Consider the following 24,740-nt stretch of genomic DNA (forward strand, 5'->3'; position numbering starts at 1 on the left):
GACAAATGTGAAGGGCGGCAGGATGTCGGGCTCTGTGGCGGCAATAGGCCCTCGGCGGTGGTGGGAATTTGGCGGCCGCTCTGTCACAATGCGGCGATTCGGGGTTCTGGGGCGGCAATAGGGCCTCGCACTTGGCGGCAATTCAGCGGTGGGGACGCGACTCTTCTTCGGTCGCCGGCAGCAATTCGGCAGCTGCACCATCACTCCGCCTCCATGTTCGGCGGGCAGGATTCCATCTCCCTGTTCCGCAGCAAGTTTTGTGGGTTTTTTTTGCCGCTTGGGGCAGCAAAAACGCTGGAGCCGGCCCTGCCATTTAGTCATCTCTTTTCCAAGCTGAAAAGTCCCAGTCTTTTTAGTCTCTCCTCATACAGAAGGTGTTTCTATACCCCTAATCATTTATGTTGCCCTTCTCTGTACAGTTTCCAAATCCAATATATCTTTTTTGAGATGGGGTCACCAAATCTTCACACTCTATTCAATATGTTGGTGTACCGTGGATTTATATAGAGCTAACATGATATTTTTTTCTTACTATCTGTTCCTTTCCTAATGATTTCCAATATTTTGTTAGATTTTTTAAATTGCAATTGCACATTGAGCAGATGTTTTCAGAGAACTATCCACAATGACTCCAAGATCTCTTTACTGATGGATTCAGCTAATTTAGACCCCATCATTTATATGTGTAGTTGGGATTATATTTTGCCAAGTGCATTACTTTGCATTTATCAACATTAAATTTCTCCTGCCATTTTGTTGCCCACTCACCCAGTTTTGTGAGATCCCTTTGTAATTCTTCACAGTCTGCTTTGGACTTAACTAACTTGAGTAATTTTGTATTATCTGCAAATTTTACCACATCACTGAGTACCCCTTTTTCCAGATCATATATGAATATGTTGAATAGGACTGGTCCCAGTACAGACCTCTGAGGGAAACCACTATTTACCTCTCTCCATTCTCACCTTTTATTTCTACCCTTTGTGTCCTGTCTTTTAACTGAAGTGCCTGGCAGTGCTTTCAGGATCATCTAACGATCCTTAATTTACTTTAATGATAAGCCTTTTGTTATCTTAGTCACCTTGCCCAATAGTTCTCAAACTTTTGTACTGGTGACCCCTTTCACATAGCAAATTTCTGAGTGTGACCCCCCCCCATATAAATTAAAAACACATTTTTATATATTTAACACCATTATAAATGCTGGATGCAAAGTGGGCTTTAGGGTGAAGGCTGACACCTCACGACCCCCCATGTAATAACCTCGCGACCCCCTGTGGGGTCTCAACCACCAGTTTGAGAACCCCTGACCTTGTCTCTGTTTATAAACAAACTCCCTGCCCCAAAGGCTATGCTGCTCCCAGCTTCCGAACTCATCACATATCACACTCAAGCTGTTGCAGTTAAGAGCTCCGTCTGGGGCTAGGGTGAGTAGGCCTCCCCTACGAAACTTGGGGCGGGGGGCTAGAGCCCTTCCCTGCCCCCCCTAAATGGCGTCCCTGTCTCTTATACCAATCTCCCTTCCCCTTCCAACAGCAGAACTGATGGGGGAGGCAACTCAGCTTCAGGGGGAACAGTGGGCTGGATTTTCCAGTCCAGTGTGCTACCGTGCACTACTCAAGTGGGGCAGAGTGGTTGTATTCTGTCCGGAGGTGGCCCGTTGAGAATTCCCTTTGCATGTGGGAATTCTCCACGGGTGTCAAACTGGCAGGAGCAGCATAGCTGCCTTCTGTACTAGTTGCCCTCCTACCTCTGGTGTAGGGAAAAGGAGGTGGCACTGTGGGGACTGGGAGAGGGTATGCTGGAGTAGAACTCTGCTACACCCATCCTTCACCAGCATACGTCAGAGCATCTCCTTAGGTAGAGCAGAATAAGGGAGCTGCAACTGGCTCCCTGATGGCTCCTAGCCTCACTTCTGTACTAAGTGGAGCTCTGGCCCAGGGGACCCTGAAAGGGTAAGGCTGGTCCCAGTGAAATGTTACAGTTACAAATACATTGATAGATATGTATAAACAAGTATTATAGTGATGACCAGGGATCCTAGAAATCCATTTGCCATGGAAAAATGTGGATTTTGCATTTTTACAGAGAATCTTTAGTTTTATATTGTGGCTGCTAGGGAAACTAAAGTTCAGCGTTTCATTTTATTTATGGAAAAACTTGGATTTTTATGTTTTTTTATTGGAGAATTTTGGGTTTTTTAATCACAGAAGACTAGGATCCCTCGTGATGACATGCATGGTTCAACAGTAAGGTGTGGTTTGGGTTAGCTGTTAATCATCAGTTGCTATTTCACTGTTCAGTCAACCCTACAGTATGGCGCCTGTCCAGTTTTTTATGTTTTTTTTTTCCATTTTGAGATTCTGGCCTAAACACTGGTACTAATCCTTCTTTTTTCTGTTTAACCAAGCATAAATTTGAACTGGATTCCAAGAAAGAAATGCAGCACAGCTGTTGAGAAATATAGTATTGCTAAATGTGATATTACAACTGTAACTGAAAAAGGTTTCAGCCTAATTCTGTACTACATGTCTTTCCATAAAAATATTCTTTTAACCCCATTAAATTTCTATTTATGTTGCTAGACCATCTCCTTCAGGAAAATAGCAATCACTTCACTTTTTAAATTAACAAATAATGTTAAGACTACATTGTGTTGGAAAAAACTAAGCACCTTTGTTCTTGGATGCTTGCAACCTCTGCTGAAGTTCTCTTCAATTACTGAGCTCTATGTAACTTTGACCTACTAAACTTGTTTATTGTGTTATTACAACATACAAGGAAATGGAGAGCAACAAGAATCAGATTCTTTAAATTACTATTTAAACACCAAAGTTAATGGAACTCTGCCAGTTTATAACATCTCCATACTTTTAGGACAAAATTCCGGACTTGCCTGGCTTATAGGTCACAGCAGGAATCAGCCTTTAGTCAGGATTTTGACCCTACCATCTTGAATGTAACCTCGGCCACTGCTTTTGGTGAGGCTTTACAACACTCATGCCCACCTGATTTCATCACAGAATAACACAAGCATGTAGGGACAAAATCAGAAAGCTGAGGCACCAAATGAGTTACATCTAGCAAGGGACATAAAAGAAAATAAGAAGAGGTTCTATAAATACATTAGGATCAAGAGAAAGATGAGAGAAAGCATAGGTTCTCTACTTAGTGGAGGAAGGAGAACTAATAACAGACAACATCAAGAAGGGGGAGGCGTTTAATGCCTATTTTGCTTCAGTCTCACTAAAATGGTTAATTATGGCTAGATGCATAACAATTAATATAACAACAAGGGGGAAGGAACACAAGCCAAATTAGGGAAAATCCAGATTAAAGAGTATTTAGATAATTTAGATGTATTCAAGTTGACACGGCCTAATGAAATTCACACTTGGTCACATAAGAAACTAACTGAGGCAATCTTGGAACTGTGAGCAATTATTTTTGAGAACTCAGAGAATGAGTGAGGTCCCAGAGGACTAGCGAAGGGCACACATAGTACCTGTCTTTAAAAAGGGGAATAAAGAGGACCCAGGGAATTATAGACCCATCTATCTGTCAATATCTGGACAGATACTGGAACAAATTATTAAACAATCAATTTGCAAGCACCGAGAGGATTATAGGTTTAGAAGGAATAGCCAGCATGGATTTATCAAGAACAAATCATCCCAAAGCAACCTAATTTCCTTCTTTGACAGGGTTACTAGCCTACTGGATAGCAAGGAAAGCTGTAGATATAAAATATCTTGATTTTAGTAAGGCCTTTGACACAGGTCTACATGACATTTTCAGAAGCAAACTAGGGAAATGTGGTCTAGATGAAATTACTATAAAGTGAGTACACAACTGGTTGAAAGAGCGTATTCAAAGGGTAGTTATCAATGGTTTTCTGTCAACCTGGGGGGATGTATGGAGAGATGTATCTAATGGAGTTCCGCAGGGGTCAGTCCTGGGTCTGGTACTATTTAATATTTTTATTAATGACTTGGATAATGGAGAGGAGAGTATGCTTATAAAATTTGTGGATGACACCAATCTAGGAGGAGCTGCAATCCCTTTGGAAGACAGGATTAGACTTCAAAATGACCTTGGCAAATTGGAGAATTGATCCAAAATTAACAAGATGAAATTCAGAAAAAACACCTAGGAAGCAAAAATTAAATAAACAATTACAAAATAGGGGATAACTGGCTAGGCAGTAATACTGCAGTAAAGGATCAGGGTTATAGTGGATCACAAATTAAAGCTGAGTCAACAATGTGATGCAGTTGTAAAAACGGTGAGTGTCATTCTGGGGTGTATTAACAGGAGTGTAAAATGTAAGTCACAGGAGGTAATTGTCCTGCTTTGCTTGGCACTGGTAAGGCCTCAGCTGGAGTATTATGTCCAGTTTTGGGTGCCCCACTTTTAGAAAGTTATGGACAAATTGGAGAGAGTCTAGAGGAGATCAACAAAAATGAATAAAGGTTTAGAAAACCTGACTTATAAGGGAAGGTTAAAAAAAACTGGGTATCTTTAGTCTTGGGAAAAGAAGACTGAGGAGGGAACTCATAACAGTCTTCTAATATGTTAAGGGCTGTTATAAAGAGGATGGTGATCAATTTTTCTCCATTCCACTGAAGGTAGGACAGGAAGTAGTCAGAGTAATATGCAGCAAGGGAAATTTAGGTTAGGAAAAAATTTCTAACTATATGGATAATTAAGCAGTGGAATAGGCTTCCAAAGGAGGTTGTGGAATCCCTATCACTGGAGGTTTCTAAAAACAGATTAGACAAACACCTGTCAGGGATAGTCTAGGTTTATTCAGTCCAGCCTTAATGCAAGGGGCTGGACTAACTGACCTCTCAATGTCCCTTCCAGTTGTACATTTCTAAGATTCTGTCATTAAAAAATAGTGCTTCTGATTGTTAACCCTAGGCAAACCTAGATAAAAACCAGTTTACAGTTTCTGACATTGCTCTGCAAGTAGCCTGTGTGACACACAATTTTGCTTTTCAGCAGTATAGTTGCTAGCAGAGACCCAGAAATGTAAGGAAACCTAATGATAGTATATATGCAATAATATGTGATGCCAGTAGGAGTTCCAAGTGCAGATTGAGTGGTGTTTACAAGATCCTTTATTTTCAGATATAGTTGACTCTGAATTTGTGGATAACATGCCAACAAGTGAAGAGCTTTCTATCCAGGGGCAAATCTAGCCTCCTCCTTTGTGGCCCATAGAGGGCCACAGTGGCATTCTGTTGAGCAAAGAATGGGGGCTGGAGAATGGGGAGCTGTGGAGCAGGTGTACATCAGGTACAGGTACAGGTGTACATCAGCAGGTACAGAGCCCTGTGCTGTGAGCAAGCATTCTGATTTACAGGGGGCAGAAGGGCATGGGTGAACTGGGGGAGGGGTGAAAGAGACCTGTCACTGCACAGATCCTTGCATATTTTCTGGGTATGGAAGATGTAAGTGTCCTATATAGGTTTCTTCAGACACTGGTCTTAAATGGCCTTTGTAGAGTGATTGTACTCCTCCACCCCTGCACAGCTCCCCAGCACCTGGCCTGGCTACTCATGCTGGGCACTGGGGTCTAGAATTTTGCCCAATTGAATTAAGATGGTTCATTAAGCAAAATGGATGCAGTTTCCTTTCAAAAAATGAAAGCTGAGGTACAGCTGTAAATGTTAGCTTACTGTTTATTAGGTATTTTATGAGCTATTTCTGTTCCTGCAGCTCGTGATGTGGTTGCAAAATTGGTTGAGGACAAAATCACAGATCAGAATGATTTTCAGTGGATTTCTCAGTTGAGATACTACTGGGAAGAAGGAGATGTAATGGTGCGAATGATTACGACAGAAGCCAAATATGGCTATGAGTACCTTGGCAATTCTCTACGTCTGGTTATAACTCCACTGACTGATCGATGCTATAGGTAAAATTCATATTCTCTATGACTGTAGCATTCACTTTCCAGCTGGCTTGTATTTAATACATATTGTAACAGTGGCTAATGAAAAGAGCCTTAGTCATTAGTTTTCTTTCCCCCTCCCCGGTTTTTTATGTTTGGGTGTAGTGCCACAGTGTGGACATTTTCTGTAGTGTTGGAAGGGGTTTTCCCATTCGTGTAGTTAATCCACCGCTCTGAGAGGCCAGAGAGAGGTCGATGGAAGAATTCTTCCATCGACCTAGCCATATCTACACCAGGAGTTAGGTCGACCTTACTACAGAGCTCAGGGCATGTAATCTTCCACAGCCCTGAGTGATATAGCTAGATCCCTCTAATTTTTAAGTGTAGATCAGCTTAGGGGTAGAGGATATGAAGTCTGAAATTACCTCATCTGAAGTGGAAGTCAAACTCAAACATCTTAATGAGACTAAATCAGGGGGCCCAGATAATCTCCATCCAAGAGTATTAATGGAACTGGCACATGAAAATGCAAGCCCAATAGCAAGGATTTTTAATGAATCTGTAAACTCAGGGGTTGCTTATTTAGTTCCTGTTTAATTTAGTTCCTATTGCTAATGAGAAAACCTGGATTTGTGCTGGAAATGGCCCAACTTGATTATCATACACATTGTAAGGAGAGTGATCACTTTAGATAAGCTATTACCAGCAGGAGAGTGGGGTGGGAGGAGGTATTTTTTCATGCTTTGTGTGTATATAAAAAGATCTTCTACACTTTCCACAGTATGCATCCGATGAAGTGAGCTGTAGCTCATGAAAGCTTATGCTCAAATAAATTGGTTAGTCTCTAAGGTGCCACAAGTACTCCTTTTCTTTTTGCGAATACAGACTAACACGGCTGTTACTCTGAAACCTATTGCTAATATAGTTCCTATTTTTAAAAAAAGGGGAGGAAAGTGATCCAGGGAAGTACAGGCCTGTTAGTTTCACCTCAATTGTTTGCAAGGTCTTGGAACAAATTTTGAAAGAGACAGTAGTTAAGGACATAGAGGTGAATGGTAATTGGGATAAAATACCACATGGTTTTACAAAAGGTAGATCGTGCCAGACCAACCTGATCCCCTTCTTTGAGAAGCTAACTGATTTTTTAGACCAGTGGTTCCCAAACTTGTTCCGCCGCATGTGCAGGGAAAGCCCCTGGCGGGCCGGACCAGATTGTTTACCTGCCGCATCTTCAGGTTTGGCCGATCGCGGCTCTCACTGTCTGTGGTTCGCTGCTCCAGGCCAATGGGAGCTGCTGGAAGCGGTGGCCAGTATGTCCCTCGGCCTGCGCCGCTTCCAGCAGCTCCCATTGGCCTGGAGCAGCAAACTGGGGCCAGTAGGAGCCGCGATTGGCCAAACTTGCGGACGCGGCAGGCAAACAAACTGACCCAGCCTCACAACTGCCAGGGGCTTTCCCTGCACAAGTGGCTGAACAAGTTTGGGAACCACTGTATTAGACAAAGGAAATGCAGTAGATCTAATCTACCTGGATTTCAGTAAAGCATTTGATACAGTTCCACATGGGAAATTATTATTTAAATTGGAGAAAACGGGGATTAAGATGAGATTTGAAAGGTGGATAAGGATTTGGTTAAAGGGGAGACTACAATGGTTCATACTAAAAGGTGAACTGTCAGGCTGGAGGGGAGTTATTAATGGAGTTCCTCAGGGATTTAACATTTTTATTCATGACCTTGGCACAAAAAGTTGGAATGTGCTAATGAAACTTGCAAATGATATAAAGTTGTGAGGTATTGTCAATATGAAGGAGGACAGGAATATTGTACAAGGAAGATCTGGAGGACCTTGAAAACTGGAGTAATAGAAATAGGATGCAATTTAGTAGTGCAAAGTGCAAGGTCATGCATTTAGGGACTAACAACAAGAATTTTTGCTATAAAATGTGGATTTATCAGTTGGAAGAGATAGAGGAGGAGAAAGACCTGCATATATTGGTTGATCACAAGACTATGAGCCATCAGTGTCGTGCGGCTATGAAAAAGGCTAATGCAGACCTAGGATGCATCAGGTGAGGTATTTCCAGTAGGGACAGGGAAGTATTAGTACCATTATACAAGGCACGGGTGAAACCTCATCAGGCATACTGTGTGCAATTCTCATCTCCCATGTTTAAGAAAGTTGAATTCAAACTGGAACAGGTGCAGAGAAGGGCTAGTAGGATGATCCGAGGAATGGAAAACTTACCTTATGAGAAGAGACTCAAAGAGCTTGGCTTGTTTAGCCTAACCAAACAGAGGTTAAGGGGAGATATGATTGCTCTCTATAAATACATCAGAAGGATGAACACCAGGGAGAGAGAGGAGTTATTTAAGTTAAGTGCCAATGGGGACACAAGAACAAATGCTTATAAACTGGCCATCAACTAGTTTAGGCACGAAATTAGGTGAATGTTTCTAACGATCAGAAAGTTCTGGAACAGCCTTCCAAAGGGAGCAGTGGGGGCAAAAAACCTAACTAGCTTCAAGACTGAGCTTGATAAGTTGATGACATGATGGGAATGCCTACGATGGCATGTGGCCCATCTGTGACTGACAATAGCAAATATCCCCAACTGTTGGAGATGGGACACTAGATGGGGAGGGCTTTGAGTTACCACAGAGAATTCTTTCCCAGGTATCTGCCCGGTGGGTCTTGCCCACATGCTCTGGGTCTAACTGATCACCATATTTGGGGTCAGGAAGGAATTTTCCCCGGGTCAGATTGGCTGAGACCCTGGGGGTTTTTTGCCTTCCTCTGTAGTATAGGTCATGGGTCCCTTGCAGGTTTAAACTAGTGAAAATGGTGAATTCTCTGTAACTTGAAGTCTTTAAACCATGACTTGAGGACTTCAGTAACTCAGCCAGAGGTTAGGAGTCTATTTCAAGAGTGGGTGGGTGAGGTTGTGTGTCCTGTAAGTGCAGGAGGTCAGACTAGATGATCATGATGGTCCCTTCTGACCTTAAAGTCTATGGGTCTTGTGGCAGAGCAGAATAGACCCATGTGGCTGATGTAGTAGCTATAAACATGGCTGCATGTGTCACTCATAGGCCCGGCTGACATGAGGGAAATTACCCACGGCTGACTGGGTATGTCTGGACTGGTGCCGAACACTATTTAGTTGCAAGTATGGAACAGGACAAACCATGCTTAGCAACATTTAAAAAAACACAGTTCACAAAATGTTGTTTTGCTAGTGTAGAGAAGACTTCAGGGGGCCTTCATGGATTCATAACTTTTAAGATAAGGTGCTTGATGGACCTACTCTTTAAGGGGCAGCAACATGTTCGTATGAAGACTGCCAAGCTATTCCCCATAGAAGGAAGATAGGTGATTCTCAGGTTTTAAGGAACAATCTCCATCCTCTTTAAGCACTTCCAAGATTAATTTTCTTTATCAAGGTTCCCATCAAGCCAACTCCAGTTTTCTAGCTGCTGCACTTGACATCATGGCTCTGAATAGATATGGTTCCAGCCTATCTATCAAAAGGTGTAGCATCTACTAACTGTTCTGCCTTGGGCTTATGCTTATAACTGACCTGACTTGTTCATGACATTTGAACCCTGCACATGAGGACATAGGTGCTGAATGCATGTGCTCAGGTACAACAAGCACATATAGTAAACCAAGGTCAGACAATGAAGTAAATGATATTGCACCTACTTACACCATGTCTGGATTTGGGCCTTTATTCTGGATATTTGAAATGGCTTCCAACTCTAGGAGTCCATGCTGAGAAGATGCCAGTTTGATGGCTGGAGATGGCCAACCAATTAAAAAATGAATTCCTGATAACAACGCAGGGCCAGATCTCTTAGCAAGTGTAAATCATTGCTCTGCCTATGGGTCTGTGCTAACTTACAGCTGCTGAGGAGCTGGCCTATGATTCATATGTTATTTCTTTTTTGTTATGTAGAACATTAATGGGGGCTTTGAAACTAAATCTTGGTGGTGCTCCAGAAGGACCTGCGGGGACTGGCAAAACCGAAACAACAAAAGATCTAGCAAAAGCACTGGCTAAGCAGGTACCAAAATTAATGAAATGTTGCAGTGCATTGTTACATCACATTGTTTTGTGTTTGGAGATGCAGGTCTTCTCTGGAGTTCTTTCTCACAAAAGTGTTGGTGCCCTTCACCTATTATCCATTCATGGAGATTGCTAATGAAAAGCTCATAATTAGGACAAAATCCTGGCAAAAAGCACACAGCCTGAGTGAACAGGCTGTGCGCATTCCATGAAATGTTTCCAGTAGGTATGGGGATGAGTAATGGAATCCTCAGCTCCAGTCTGCAGTAGCCAGTATGTACCTAAACTGCAGCTGCTCCTTTAGGGTACCGGAGTAATTAATAGGCCTGCCCCACTGCTGACTGCCATGCTGCATTCTGGCCCACCTAAAATCCCCTTTCCATGTTCCTGTGTAGGAAGCTTTCACAGAGCTTGGTCAATGACTCAGTGTGGGGGCAGGTTCTCTTTGTATGGATCTCAACTGTATAGTAGAAACATGATATTTCAGTTGTGTTTGGAAACTTACACATCCAGAAGAAGGAAGCAGGATTTGCTTTTTAGGAACTATTCCTTTCCCAGAGATTTTCTTTTTTGACAAGCTGCTTAGAAAAATACTGAATTGTGATGTTTAATTTAAGTTAATATACTTTTTCACCTAAGCCAAGTGATAAACAAGTATTGTTTTGTATTTCCTAGGCTTGCAAAATCTTTGAGATGTCTCCAGACATCCAATATACAGTAATGTGTTATGTCACATAAAACTAATCTGAATCCTTGTAGTGAGTAAATACTCAACAGGTACTTCACTACCAACATGTTAAAATCATGACTAGATCCATTAACTAGATATTTAGGTATATATAGTCTTTTAAATTACCAGTTACCATGGCAATAATAATCCCCTTCTGTTTATAGATGCCAACATTTTTGTAACAAATTTTAACACTGAATGCTGTTGTGGGTTGTTGTTGGTTTTTTTTTTAATATAGTGTGTTGTCTTTAATTGCTCCGATGGTCTTGATTACAAAGCCATGGGTAAATTCTTTAAGGGACTGGCACAATCTGGAGCTTGGGCCTGCTTTGATGAGTTCAACAGAATTGAGGTAACTTTTTAATCAAAGTATTTAAAACAACAAAAATGTTGTTAAAATTTAAAGAATAGCTTTAAAAGTAGATATGAATATGTATTACCATTAATTTCTTACTTTTAGCACACCTTGTAACCTAGGCCCAGGTTTTCATAATTACATGCACAGCTGCCAAATACACAGCTGCCATAGTGCATGCACAAATTTTGACAGGGGCAGTGTGGTCTGGGTAGATAGAGCATTGGAGCTCTGGAATGGGTTCAAACCCTGGCTCTGCCACTAGCCTGTTGGGTGACCTTGGGCAAGTCACTTCATCTCTCTGTGCCTCAGTTTTCGCATCTGTAAAATGGGGATAACGATACTCCCCTCCTTGTAAAGCACTTTTACATCTACTGATACTGGATAAAACGAGGTATTATTAGCTGTGAAAATCTGGGTCCTACATTTTTAGTTTTAAGAGCTATTGACACATAGTCTCTCTGTAGCTTCTCTTCTTCCAATACATGGGATTTTTAAATGCACTTGCCATTGGCCTAACTCTCCTGTGACTTTCACCACTGACTTCACTGGAAGCAAAATTAGGCTAATGCTAAATACTTTTGAAAATTCCATCCATAATCTGTCTGTTCTGTATATTATAGTATTCTGTGTATTCTTTATAGTGTATTCTATCACATTCATTGTTCCATTACATTAGGTTTTGTTAGCCTGTACCCCAGCGAAGTTGAAAGCCAGCATTTTAATTTTCTAAAATTCTTTTATCCTGGTTCTTCAAGACAATTTCCATCTCTAGGACTTCAACATAAAGCCATTAAGCTATATTTTTAAAAAAACCTTCTTTCAGCCAGAAATGCTTCTTTTATATTGGCTCCATGTATGGGATGTTTTCTAATCTGTTTCTTTATTATTAGGTTGAAGTGTTGTCTGTAGTTGCACAACAGATACTCAGTATACAGCAGGCTGTTGTGCGAAATCTGAAAACATTCCTCTTTGAAGGCACAGAGATCTCTCTTAATCCAACCTGCGCTGTCTTCATCACTATGAATCCTGGGTATGCTGGACGGGCAGAACTTCCTGATAATCTAAAGGTAACTCTGGAGTTCTGATTTCTAGTAGGAATGAAACACAATTTACAGTTTTGATTCTAATGTAGTATGAATAGTACAAAAGCAGCCATGTAATATAAGGGCATAATTCCATTTAGGTGTTCTCGTTCTGGTTCATTAGTGATTAAGCTTTAATCATGTGTTTAGCACAAAATGAATAGACTATAGGCCTGAATTTGATTGTGTAAAAAACATTTACAGCAGTTTTACACTAGTCAATGCTATTGACGTCCATTAAGTTACTCCTGAATTACACTGGCATAAGTATTTTGCGAATACAGACTAACACGGCTGTTACTCTGAAAACTGGCATAAGTGAGCCTGGAATCAGGTCCTGTCCTTTAAATCCCTACTCTTGTGAGTAGTCTTGTGGTAGTCAATGGGAGTACTGATATGAGTAAGGAATGCTCACATTAATCAGCGTTTGCAAGATCAGGCTTTAGAGACTCACACTTAGTATAAACAGCTATTCTTGGGCAAACCAGGGGCATTGTTGCTGTTCTGATAATTTCTGTCGGCTCCAGTGACAATCCCCATTGTGTGTAAAGAGAATCTCTGTGAAACTGCTAGAATATATCAAAATGGAAAAAATATATTAAGTTCATCCACTGTATAGGTACTCCCACATGGAATCTAATTGACTTCAATAAATAACACTGTTTAAGATCCTTAATCATTAAAATAATATGGGCCTTATTCTGTGCTGATTTACTATTCCAGTAATCCTGTTGAAATCAATAGTATTGCACAGGGTGTAGGTCAGTGCAGAATTTGGTCCCACATCTATACACTTACACATTACAAATCATTGCATTTGTGTTTAAATTGAAGGTAATTTCCTTTTGCTTTTATCAGCCAAGACCAGAGTTTAGGGGTCTGTGCTTCTCTTGTAATATGTGATGGCATTGTCACAGTTTCGGGGTAACCACACCTTTAACCCCCGTCCATGGTCCACTTCAGGAATGCCTCTGAGGTTTAACGCCTCTGGTCTTCACCTCTCTCTGGGTAGGGACCTGTGTGCTACTCCCATCTCCTTTTAGGTTGTAGCTCCCTAGAATTCACTGTGATATCCCCAGCAAGCTAGTCTGTCTAAAGGCCAGCACCCGTGCTTTGCTTTCTCTCCAAGAGCTATGAACAATGTATGCCAGCAGTAACACGTCACCACACAGTTTTTTCTCAGCAGAGTGCATTATTCAGGATAAAGTGCATACAGAGGAAACATATAAAAAACAATAAAAGGTCCTACATGCTTGCTAAACACACCAAACATCGCCCACCAGTCCTATGGAGCGCTGCTAAGCCAAAAGCCTTCCAACACTTCAGCAAGTGTTGGGGGCTCCCTAGGATCCATGGTCCTGTCTGTTTGCTGAATCCAAAGAAAGACCCTGAGTCTTTAAACTCAGCCTTTTATATCCCAAGTTCTTTCTCAGTACCTTGCCTCTCCTCTGGGACTGCCTTAAACTAGGGACTATAGTAATCACCCCCTAGTAATTCTCCCTCCTTGGAGTTGCACACAGTCTCTGGCCTACAACGATACATAAAGCATTAATAAACTTAATACAATATAGACCCCAAAGATACTGCATATTGTTCCCAATATGTGTCGCAGGCATGGGTGGTGGGTGAACCCCAGCTTTGAGGAGGCTAGCCCACCGGCCCCACCCCTTCCACACGCCAGAGCCCCAAACCCCTCCCCCCGTAACAAGAGAAGCCTTGTGGGGCCCCCCTCGACCAGAGGAGGCCCAGCCCACCCACCCCAGCCACACCGGGCCAAGCTGCCGGCCCCCCCAAACCAAATGCCCCCTCCCCCGCAAGTGCCAGGCTGAGCTGCTAGCCCCCCCCGAGGGCTGGGCCGGCCCCAGCGCCAGGCTGAAACTCCAGCCCCCGCTTCCCCTGATGGGTCACCCAGCCGAGTCACCGCCCCCCACCCCGGCCAGTGCTGGTTCAAGCCACTGGCCCCCCCAGGCTCCGGGCCAGCCCTAGCGCCAGGCCGAGCCACCGCCCCCCGAACTACCCCCCCAGTCAAGCCGCCAGCCCCCGAACCTGTGAAGGCCCTCCTCTGGCTGAGCCACTGGCCCCCAAGTGCCGGACCCTCCCGCCCCTGAAGGTCCAGCCATTGGCCCCAGCGTCCAGCCGAGCCTCCTTGCTCCCTCACCTGCTGCTAGCTCTGCGCATCCCTCCTCACTCCCCCATCCCCGAGGAGGAGGGACACGGAAAGCAGCAGGGACCTTTGGAGGCAGGATGGGGTAGAGGAGATAGATAGGAAGGCAGCAGCAGCAGGCAGTGAGGGCCTCGCGGCCACCGCAGCCCAGGTGTCGAGCAGCGGGGCAGCGGCAGGGAAGGCCAAGCCTTCCCTGGGCTATTATACCCACAGCCTATTGTCACAGGCATCTCTAATACATGAACAGCAAAGGTCTGTTATAGGTGCAAATGATGGCAGAGGTTACAGGAGCTTTTGATTTGGGTTTTGGGAATAAAAAAGTTGTGAAGTTCATTTTAATATTTGAAATATTTAGTTAAAACTGGAGAATCCACTGAGGGTCAGATTCCACCTGTCACAGATAAACTGCCTGCTTAAAACCTTTTATTGTGGAGTACAATGACAATTCAGGTTGCAGTCTTCAGACTACCTGCGGGATTTGGATGCCCAATTCCCATTAAAATTAATTGTAATTAAAATCTCCTAAACAGCTTTGCAAATCTCAGCCTCAAAGTATAACAAATGTTCCTGTATCAGTAAGGAAAATAGTTGTGGCACTGGACTGGGACTCAGAGGATCTGAGTTCAATTCCCAGCTTTGCCATAGATGCCCTGTGTGACCTTGGTCAAGTAATATAATCTCACAATACAACTACACAGCATACAATCTCTCCATGTGTCAGTTTGCCCATATGTAAAATGGGGTAATAATACTTCCTTTGTCTTATCTATTTAGATCGTGAAATTTTCAGAGTAGTGAATGTCACTTGCTGTGTCTGTATGGTGCCTAGCAAAATGGAGACCTGATCTTGGTTGAAGCCTCTTGGCAATACCATAATACAAATAATCAAGAATAACGATAATAATGGACTCCCCCGACCTCAATTTGATTCCTAAAGCCATATGCATGGAAGACAAAAGTCTGTGAATTTACAGAGGAACACTACACCTGTAAAACTAATTCAAGTTATTGCTTTATTCTCTATTCTTGGGTCTGTGTTTTTTTAGCTGTTAATTTTTTCTTCCATAGGCATTATTCCGAACAGTGGCCATGATGGTTCCAGATTATGCTTTGATTGGTGAAATTTCACTTTATTCAATGGGATTTCTTGACTCTAGAAGGTGAGTCATACTCAATTTTCCACTTACAGCTGGCTCTGAAATTCCTCAGGAGGCTAACCACTCTGGATGTGGGATGGAGGATGGGGAGTATGTGTGTGTGATGTTGTTTCTGCTCATAATTTGGACTAAATTTTCCAAGTGTTGTGTAAATATTTATCCAGGCAACTGTTCTGCTCAATTAAAATCACGTGATTAAATCCGTATACATTGCTTTGAAAATGAACACCTTAATGGGTATTTCCTGATAATCCATCTCAAAGGACCTGCAGGATATTAACCATGCAACGTCGATTCAAGTTTGTAAAACAACAGAACCACACAAGAAGTTAACTATTACATGTTGCAAATCTTTGATATGTACCTTGGCTACCATAGGTGAAACGTACCCCTAGGTGGAGGGCCAGCACAAGGTGACACTATACTTAAGGCTTACTTAAGCCTCCATAAGTAGTGCATAGACCAGCGGGGGCAAACTACGGCCCTTGGCCATTCCCTCTGGCCCCTGAGCTCCTGCCAGGGAGTAGGGTCAGGACAGGCTTCTGGAGGAGCCCGCCCAACTCCCCAGCAGCAAGTGAGAGGGGTGGAGGCTAGCCTCTGCCCTGGCCCCTCCCCTTCTGTTGCCCTCCCTCCCTACTTCCCTCACAGTCACAGTTCCCCCGGTGCCTAGGCAGGGTGTCTACAGCTCCATAGCAGGTGCTCCAGGGCGGCATGGTCAGGGGGCAAGGAGCAGAGGGAGTTCTGGGGGGGGGGGTGTCAAGGAGCAGGGGGAGCTCTGGGGTGGCGGGTTGCAGGGGGGTGGTCAAGGGGCCTAGACCCTGCCGCCGGGGACAGGGGCAGAGCAAGCCAGGGCCCCGCTCCACCCCCAGCACGCTGGGCTCCTGTCCCCAGCAGCCAAGTCCAGATAGGGAGCAAGCCCTGCCCGACTGCCAGGGAGAGCAGCCAAACAAGCAGGGGAAATGCAAAGGGAAAGGACTGAGCCTCCCTTTCCCCCACCCCACACGTAACATAGGGCGGGAAGAGCAGGGAGGGTTGGATAGGGGGCCCCAGGGGGTTGGTCAGAGGGTGGGGAGCAGGGGAGATTGGATAGGGGCAGGGGTCCTGGGGGGCAGTCAGGGGTGGGGAGCCGGGGGGTTGGATGGGGGTGGGGATTCTGGGGGCCTAGATAGGGGGCCAGGTCATGCCTCGGTGTTTGGGGAGGTATAATCTCCCCCAGCCTTCTCTACCCGGCCCTCCATACAATTTCTGTATCCAATGTGGCCCCAGGGCCAAAAAGTTTGACCACCTCTGGCATAGACCTTCTTCTGGAACTTGGCACAGAGGTGAATTGTCACTCTGTGTGAATGAAGTTTTATGTATGTTTGAGGCACATGAACAGGGAAACAGCATTGTAGCTGTTACTGTTTTACAAAACCCAAAACAATGGAGAAATCTGTCATTTAGATTTCTATACATTTTGGGGCATGTCCTCAGGTGTAAACTGACATCACTCCATTTACTTCAAAGATCTGGGCAAATACTTGGCATTATATTTGCATTTCACACACCATATTTTAACATCCACAGTCTTGCCCAGAAAATTGTTGCCACGTACCGTCTTTGCTCTGAGCAGTTATCATCTCAGCATCACTATGACTATGGAATGCGTGCTGTTAAATCTGTCCTGACAGCAGCAGGGAACTTAAAACTAAAGTACCCAGAAGAAAATGAAAGTGTGTTGTTACTTCGAGCTTTGCTGGATGTTAACTTAGCCAAATTCTTGGCACAGGATGTTCCTCTCTTTCAGGTAAGATAACAGGTAGATGCATTCAAATACTAGGTTATAAGAATCTAGACAGATGGACAGACATATGGATTGGACTGCCATGATAAACTAAGAAAACAGATCATTGCTTTAATTTAAAACAGTTTTGCCCAAATTCTTTCATCATTACTACTGAAGTCAGCGGGGTTACACCAATTGAATTGTGGGCACAATTTGACTCTTAGTATTGTTTTGAAAAATGAACTTATAGCAATGATAGGAGTTACCTTTTGAGTTACCTTGTGATATGTTACATGCCATTGACATGATCTCTTGTAACTCCATTTACTCATGCCAATGAAAACCATTCTTTGCTAATTTTGTATATAAGGATGTGTCTACACTACGGAGACTATATTGGCATTGCTACATTTCTGTAGCTATGTCAGCATAACCCTATAGTGTAGACACAGTCTACACCAATGGAACGGTTTTTTTCATCCCTGTAGGAACACCACCTTCCTTAGGTACAGTAGCTATGTCGACGGAAGCATTCTTCCGTAGATATAGTTGCATCTACACTGGGGGTTAAGTGAGCATGGCTGTGGCAGTCAGGGGTATGGCTTTTTCACACCACTGACCAATGTAGCTACATCGACCTAACTTTTGAGTGTAGGCCAGGACTTAGCTTTGTAATGTGAAGGAGGTGGGGAAAGTTAAACTGCAAGCAATAGAAAATACTTTGTTTGGAAGTCAGAGTGAAAACCATGAAAACCATGATGTTATTGCTAATGTTATGCTTCCATAGAAGGAGGAAAATCAATGTATCAGGCTTTAAAGCCATCCGTATTAATTATAAAGACCTAAGATCTGGACTTTTGAAAAAAGTCACCGCTGTGAAATAAGAGAACACATATCTCCCCATTAGTCATTTAATCTCTCCCCTCCCCCAAGATATTTAAAGGCAGATTTTCAGCAGTTTCACCTTCATTTTGCAAGAGCAATTCATGCCTGTATCATTTGTGACATTCATTCATTTGTGAGTGCAAAACAGAGTGCTTTCACCTCTATCTGATTGTGAGTACAAGTGAGTCAATTAAAGGCACAACTACTGAGCTTTGCACCTGCAGTAAATTTTACAGGTCCAAAAATGGGGGCAGAATTAGTGCCTGTAAATTAGGACTCAGTCCAGCTGAATACATTCCCCCTTAAAGTCCTATTTCCTACCATTTTCTATGTATTTCTTAACATTTAGAAGTTCTGCTTTTGTTAGTCTGATTTTAATAGTATCCTGTTTTTTTCATTAACAGGGTATCATATCTGACCTGTTTCCTGGAGTGGTTCTTCCTAAACCAGACTATGAGCTGTTTGTGCAGGCACTGAGTGACAATATTACAAAAATGAATCTTCAACCAGTTCCTTGGTTTATTGGAAAAATTATTCAGGTATTTAAAAAAAATATTCATCACATCTGAAAAAAAGATAATTTATGTATAAACTATTAAAGTATCTGGCTGAATCAGGGCCTAAATTAGTAGCTAGCAGAGCATTACAGAAAGCTTACCTATACAAAGTGAAAACCACAAAAGGTACAGACATTCATATGCCAGAAAAAAATTCCACCCTCTATAAGAGTAAGTACAAGTTGGTCAGTAGATATTGTCCCCTTCCATGTGGCAAGAGTACTCATATTTGTACCCATGTCTCAGGTCATAGGACTGGAGTCAGCAAATGAAGTTCAGTCTTACTAAGGGAGGCAATGTGCCTTAGCACTGAGAGCAGGGGACTAAGACTCATAAGACCTATGTTCTGTTCCTGGCTGTACTACTGGCCTGTTGGGTGACCTTGAGCAAGTCAGTTTATCGCTCTATGCCTCAGTTTCCCCATCTGTAAAATGGTAATAATGATACTGACTGTCTTTGTAAAGTGTTTTGAGATCTCGGTATTGTTATTACCAGCACTCACATGTGTTGTGCCTTTATTTTTCCCACTGCTTTAACTTGCACCCTTTTATTAGTTGCTTTTCCTGCTTTGAAACCAAGTTAGTTAAACAGGTACAAACAGTTAAGAGGATGCTCTTGTTCTGGTTTAAACCAGACTTATTTTGGTGTAGGTTGGGTCAGTTCAGAATTGGATTAAGCTGAACTGAAAAAAGGTACTCTTAAACTGAAATAAGAATGTCTACAAGGGATTTGCACTAATTTAAATCAGTTTAAAAACAAATTTAATTAAACCAGTGCAAATTTCTAATGAAAACAAGGCCTGAGTTGGTGTAATTTACACTCTGAGGAGGCAGAAAGTGTAAATTATGCTGTCTTAGACTCACCTCTGAATTTGGCCTTGGGATTCTTAAGGGCAGTAATGTCAGTGTTTGTGTCTAGATTGGCTGATCTGCTCTTTCACACAATGTAGGAGTGCAAGAGAGACATGTAGTTTCACACATGTTACATTCAGTTCTTTAATATATTTAAGTATTAAACTCATGTCACCAATACAGATTTATGAAATGATGATTGTGCGCCATGGATATATGATTGTTGGAGATGCTTTGGGTGGAAAGACCTGTGCTTACAAAGTGCTAGCCGCAGCCCTTGGTGATTTGTACACAGGTAAAAATAAAAAGCCTGCCAAAGACTTCTCATAAAAAATTAATTCTATGACCAATGAACTTTCTGTACAAAGATAAATTCAGGTTGCTAGTTCTGCTGTTAATGGGTTGCAGAATAGAAGAGAATTTGGATATGCAGGACTAAGATTGGAAAACCTCTGTTGTCAGAAATATTCTTCTTTTAAACGGATCACATGAATATGCAAAAAAGTAAATTACACATTTTGTTAAGCAAGTATATTTGTGCACAGTAGTCATGCAAAAGTAGCATCAATAGTCACATCAAACAAATCTCTTCATGTATGGTACTTCTCTGGAAAGTGACTGAGCAAAAATGGCACCTCTTGGCTCAACAAATCTATTCCCTGGGAGAGATTCTGTGAAGCTCTCTCATGAATGCACAATCAGTTTCCATTGTGCTTCTGTCCTGTTCCTCATTTTTTACCTTGTGCTTTTGCACACAACTCTCTGGACCTGCCTTGTGCAGCAATAAACTCTATGTGTAAGTAAAGGAGGTCATTACTTACTGCTAGGTAGCTTCCACATGTAAGGTCTATTGGGTGGCTACACTGGGATTCTATCAGGAATGTTCCACCTCTAAACTTCATTAGTGAAAAATATTTTTAAAGAACTTTTGCCTTCTATCTAGCTCAGTGGTTCCCAAACTTGTTCCGCCGCTTGTTCAGGGAAAGCCCCTGGCGGGCTGGGCCAGTTTGTTTACCTGCCCCGTCCACAGGTTCGGCCGATCGCGGCTCTCAGTGGCCGCGGTTCGCTGCGCCAGGCCAATGGGTGCTGCTGGAAGTGGCGGTCAGTACGTCGCTCGGCCCGCGCTGCTTCCAGCAGCTCTCATTGGCCTGGAGCAGCAAACCGCGGCCACTGGGAGCCACGATTGGCCAGACCTGCAGACGCGGCAGGTAAACAAACTGGTCTGGCCCGCTGGGGGCTTTCCCTGAACAAGCGGCGAAACAAGTTTGGGAACCACTGATCTAGCTAATCAATATAATTTATTTTTAATTCCTACCTAGCAAATTCCATGGATGAGTTTGCTGTTGAGTACAGAATTATTAATCCCAAAGCTATTACAATGGGACAGCTGTATGGGTGTTTTGACCCTGTGAGCCATGAGTGGACAGATGGAGTCCTTGCAAACACCTTCAGACAACAAGCATCTTCAACCACAGATGACAGGAAGTGGATTATATTTGATGGACCAGTGGATGCAGTTTGGATAGAGAACATGAACACTGTGCTAGATGATAATAAAAAGGTAGCCATCATTTTTGCCTGTTACTTTAGCGTGTGAATGCACATAATTAATTGCGGTTGGTTGGTTATTGCAGTTAGTGATCTGACCCTTTTAAGTAAATTGAAATACATGAATTCATCTTTCTAACTGGAAATTTTAACTGGAGATTTGTGTATTCACAAAATAATAATTATCTTAAACTGCCAAAAGAAAAGGATTGCTTTTTATTGTGGAATATATAAAGAGCTGGCTAATGCTTCGTTTTCTCTTTTTTCTCCCAAGTCTGCAAGACTTGGCAATAACAAATGGAGAACTCTCTAAGACAGAATTCTATAAATATCACACACTATGGGAACATGAATGAATGAATGAATAAGAACTGACACTAAATGGGATGGCTGTTCAGTGATTTTATGACAAGCACTGCTATAAGTGAATGTTCAGCTATGATATGATTAAACCACGTTTATGCCATGTTTGCTTTCCAGCTGTGTTTAATGAGCGGGGAAATAATTCAGATGAGTTCCAAAATGAGTTTAATCTTCGAGCCAGCTGACTTGGAGGAGGCATCTCCAGCAACTGTCAGCAGGTAACAGTAACCCACCCAAAGTCTGAACTACCTCAGGCAATGTACCTGGTGCATTTCAGATACCTTACTGCACTATAACTACTTATTTTTCCAGGTGTGGTATGATCTATATGGATCCTAATCAGCTAGGTTGGAAGCCTCTGAAGGATTCCTACATGGACACACTGCCCCCAAATCTGCAACAGGAGCACAGAGAACTGGTGCGAGCCTTTTTTTTATGTATCACCCTTATAACTTTTACTTTAAAGGTAATCTGCCCACTACATCCTAGCATGTCCTATGGGCTTCCAGGTAGGCACATTGGGTAATCTTTTCAAAAGCGCCTCAGTGAATCAGGACACAAAGGGTAAGTCTACATTGCAATCAGACTGCAGCACATGTAGACATAACCACCCTAGCTTTGCTCTAGCTAGCTTGAATAACTATACCATGGTATAGTTAGCATGGGAGGCAGCACAGCCTAGCTGGCCAAGTACATGCCTAGCACCCCAGATGGGCGTGTACATTCTATGCTGCCACCTGTACCGCCATGGCTTCGCTGCCATAGAACAAAGCTAGTTCGGGTATGTCTACACGTGCTGCAGTCACACCTCTGATCGCAATGAAGACATACCCTGAATCTAAAGGGGCTCCTAAGTCTTTCAGGCACGTTTGAAAATTATATCCAGTATTACATGGGGTTTAGTGATGTGTGAGACTTGACTAACAGAATCCTAGTGCATGATAGGTGGAGATTATGTGAGCCAGGTCCAGGGGAAGAGGGGCGGGAAATATGCATTAAAAATGCACCTTCACCTGTTTGGGGCAATCAGATCCTAGCATGAGAAACGCATATATTAATAACATTCTTATCACTTTTAGGGTCTGCTTTTGCAAACCCTTTACTCACTAGAGTAGTTCTTACTGAGTAAGACAACTCAGATGAATCAGTGGTGCTCATGTTCATGTCGTGCACTTACAAATTAGACCGAGGGTTTGCAGGAATAGGTTCTGAAGGTTATCTATGCATTAAGTCTGAAGATTATCTAAGCATTAAACATAGAGTTCAGTGGGAGGAGGATCAGGCATTAAAAGGCCAAAACAAACTTTTCTGTGTTAGGCCTAGAGCTGGATGAAGCCATAGATTTCTGTGATCTGCCAGCCCCCTTCTTCACTGTTCATAGGAAGAACAAACAGGAGTTGGGACCAAATTCAGAAAAATGCTTAGGGATGGGGGAATGCTGCCTGCTGTTGGTTAAGAAGCAATCTCTCTCCCATTATGAACTATCTGAAATAAAGGCCAGGATAGAAGCAGAGGAGAGATTGGGCCATGACTTCCTGCACCCTGCATAAGTCAGCAGAACTGGCTTGCCGTAGAGGGAAAGCAATGATGCTTCACTTACGGCAGTGATCACACTCTCCCTACATACTGGGGAGCTCTTGTAGGCATTTCACAATGGAATGAGGTGGCTATGCACTAACCTCCGTGCCCTTAATGGTCTGATGGAACCCTGGTCTTTGTTCTTTCTGCTGTCTGCTTACTAGACCTTGGATTTACTCTCTCAGATTATCCTGTAAACCTCAGTGAAATGCAGTCTTCCCATATTTAGTCCCTGTGCCTGGGTGGAGTAACAGCTCCCCAAGATGTAAAGGTCCTTCTGCTGTCTGGATTAATAAGAGGAGAACTTCCTATTCCAAACCATTTATTTTCCTGTGGCAGAAGCAGCTTCTTTCCACTGTCAGGCAGGTTCCATGGCTCTGTGGCAACTCCCATAGTACCTTGTCAAGGCCACTCCCCAATCTCCCCCTCCACCAACCGAGGCAGAATTATTGGTGCCTTAAGGATCCACTTTTATTGAACAGCTAAGTCAAATAAACCTTTGATACAGGACTTTGTAAGTAAGGAAAATAATGCAACTCTTACACTGTTTTAAAACTGTTTCCTGTTCCGCTTGCAGATTGATGACATGTTTATGTGGCTAGTCCAGCCTTGCTTGGAATTTGTTCGCCTTCATTGCAAAATCATAGTACAGACATCTGCTATCCATCTGGCCTATAGCATGATGAAACTCTATACCTGTCTGCTCGGTCAGTATTTTTTAATGCTTCAGCCTCTTATTTTTCTTCTGATATGTCATAACAGTAGAAAATCCAGGCCACTAGAGACAAGTGAATGCTAGAAGACTTCATTTAGAATGAAGCAAGTGCTCTGGGGTTTGGATCATAGGCCATAGATCTTTTTCACTGACCTAGTAATAACAACAGTCCTTTGCGCCTTGTATAGCACCTCTCATCTCAGGATCTCAAAGTACTTTACAGGCCTGAGTGAGGCCCTGTGGGCATGGCCCCAGATGTTTAGCCTGCTGTTTACTAGCATCCTAATGAAATATTTAGAACTCCTTTAAATATTTCCCACTCATTCATTTTTAATTGAAAACAATATATTGCACCATCAAAACAAGGCCAGAGTCTCACCTGGTGAAAATTGACGTAGCTCCATTGAAGCCAGTGCTGAGGATCTGGCTTAGAATGATTTTTTTTTTTTTATGAAAGCAGATTTTGAATTGCAATTTTTGATAATTTAACCAAGATTTGAATGTATTTTTAGATGAAATAAGGAAATCGGGTGAAGAAGAAGGTGAAACCATGTCTAGTCAGCAGATCATCTTATGGCTACAAGGGCTTTTCCTTTTCGCATTGGTTTGGACAATTGGTGGGACCATCAGTGCAGACAGCAGAAAGAAATTTGATCTGTTTTTCCGCAACTTGCTAATGGGAATGGATGATGAGAACCCGCGCCCCAAAAGTGTGAAGCTCACCAAAAACAATATCTTTCCAGAAAAAGGTGTTTCTATGCAACTGTATTTGTATCCCTTAGTCTTGCTTTACAAACCCTGCCAAATCCTGTCTGGCACTACCGGGCAGACTGGGCTGTCTGGCACTTGTCCTTTGCTGCAGAGATCCTGCAGCCAGGCCTGAGGGATACACAGTGGGGAGCTCTTTTTTGTTGCTCTAAACAAGAGGAGCATGTGCCCAGATTGACCTAAATAGTGAAATCTGTTGCAGGTAGTAACTTCCTGACAGTGAGGTTCAATGGGAGAAAAGGATATTCAGTGTTATT

The 24,740-nt window shown here is 42.8% G+C and overlaps 1 protein-coding gene across 1 annotated transcript in view; it reads left to right on the forward strand.

The window, feature by feature from the left end:
* The window catches only part of DNAH3 (dynein axonemal heavy chain 3), a 99,476-nt gene that overhangs the window by 44,994 nt on the left and 29,742 nt on the right, over nt 1–24,740 (forward strand). The window contains exons 27-39 of the mRNA XM_077828752.1: nt 5,725–5,923; nt 9,852–9,960; nt 10,931–11,044; nt 11,941–12,117; nt 15,365–15,456; nt 17,020–17,239; nt 18,508–18,642; nt 19,695–19,806; nt 20,831–21,072; nt 21,540–21,640; nt 21,735–21,840; nt 23,578–23,707; nt 24,228–24,464. Of these exons, the coding sequence (XP_077684878.1) occupies nt 5,725–5,923; nt 9,852–9,960; nt 10,931–11,044; nt 11,941–12,117; nt 15,365–15,456; nt 17,020–17,239; nt 18,508–18,642; nt 19,695–19,806; nt 20,831–21,072; nt 21,540–21,640; nt 21,735–21,840; nt 23,578–23,707; nt 24,228–24,464 (1,974 nt within the window). The remainder of the gene's footprint in view (nt 1–5,724; nt 5,924–9,851; nt 9,961–10,930; nt 11,045–11,940; nt 12,118–15,364; nt 15,457–17,019; nt 17,240–18,507; nt 18,643–19,694; nt 19,807–20,830; nt 21,073–21,539; nt 21,641–21,734; nt 21,841–23,577; nt 23,708–24,227; nt 24,465–24,740) is intronic.

Source organism: Eretmochelys imbricata, chromosome 10, assembly GCF_965152235.1.
Source record: "Eretmochelys imbricata isolate rEreImb1 chromosome 10, rEreImb1.hap1, whole genome shotgun sequence".
Classification (NCBI taxonomy): domain Eukaryota; kingdom Metazoa; phylum Chordata; order Testudines; family Cheloniidae; genus Eretmochelys; species Eretmochelys imbricata.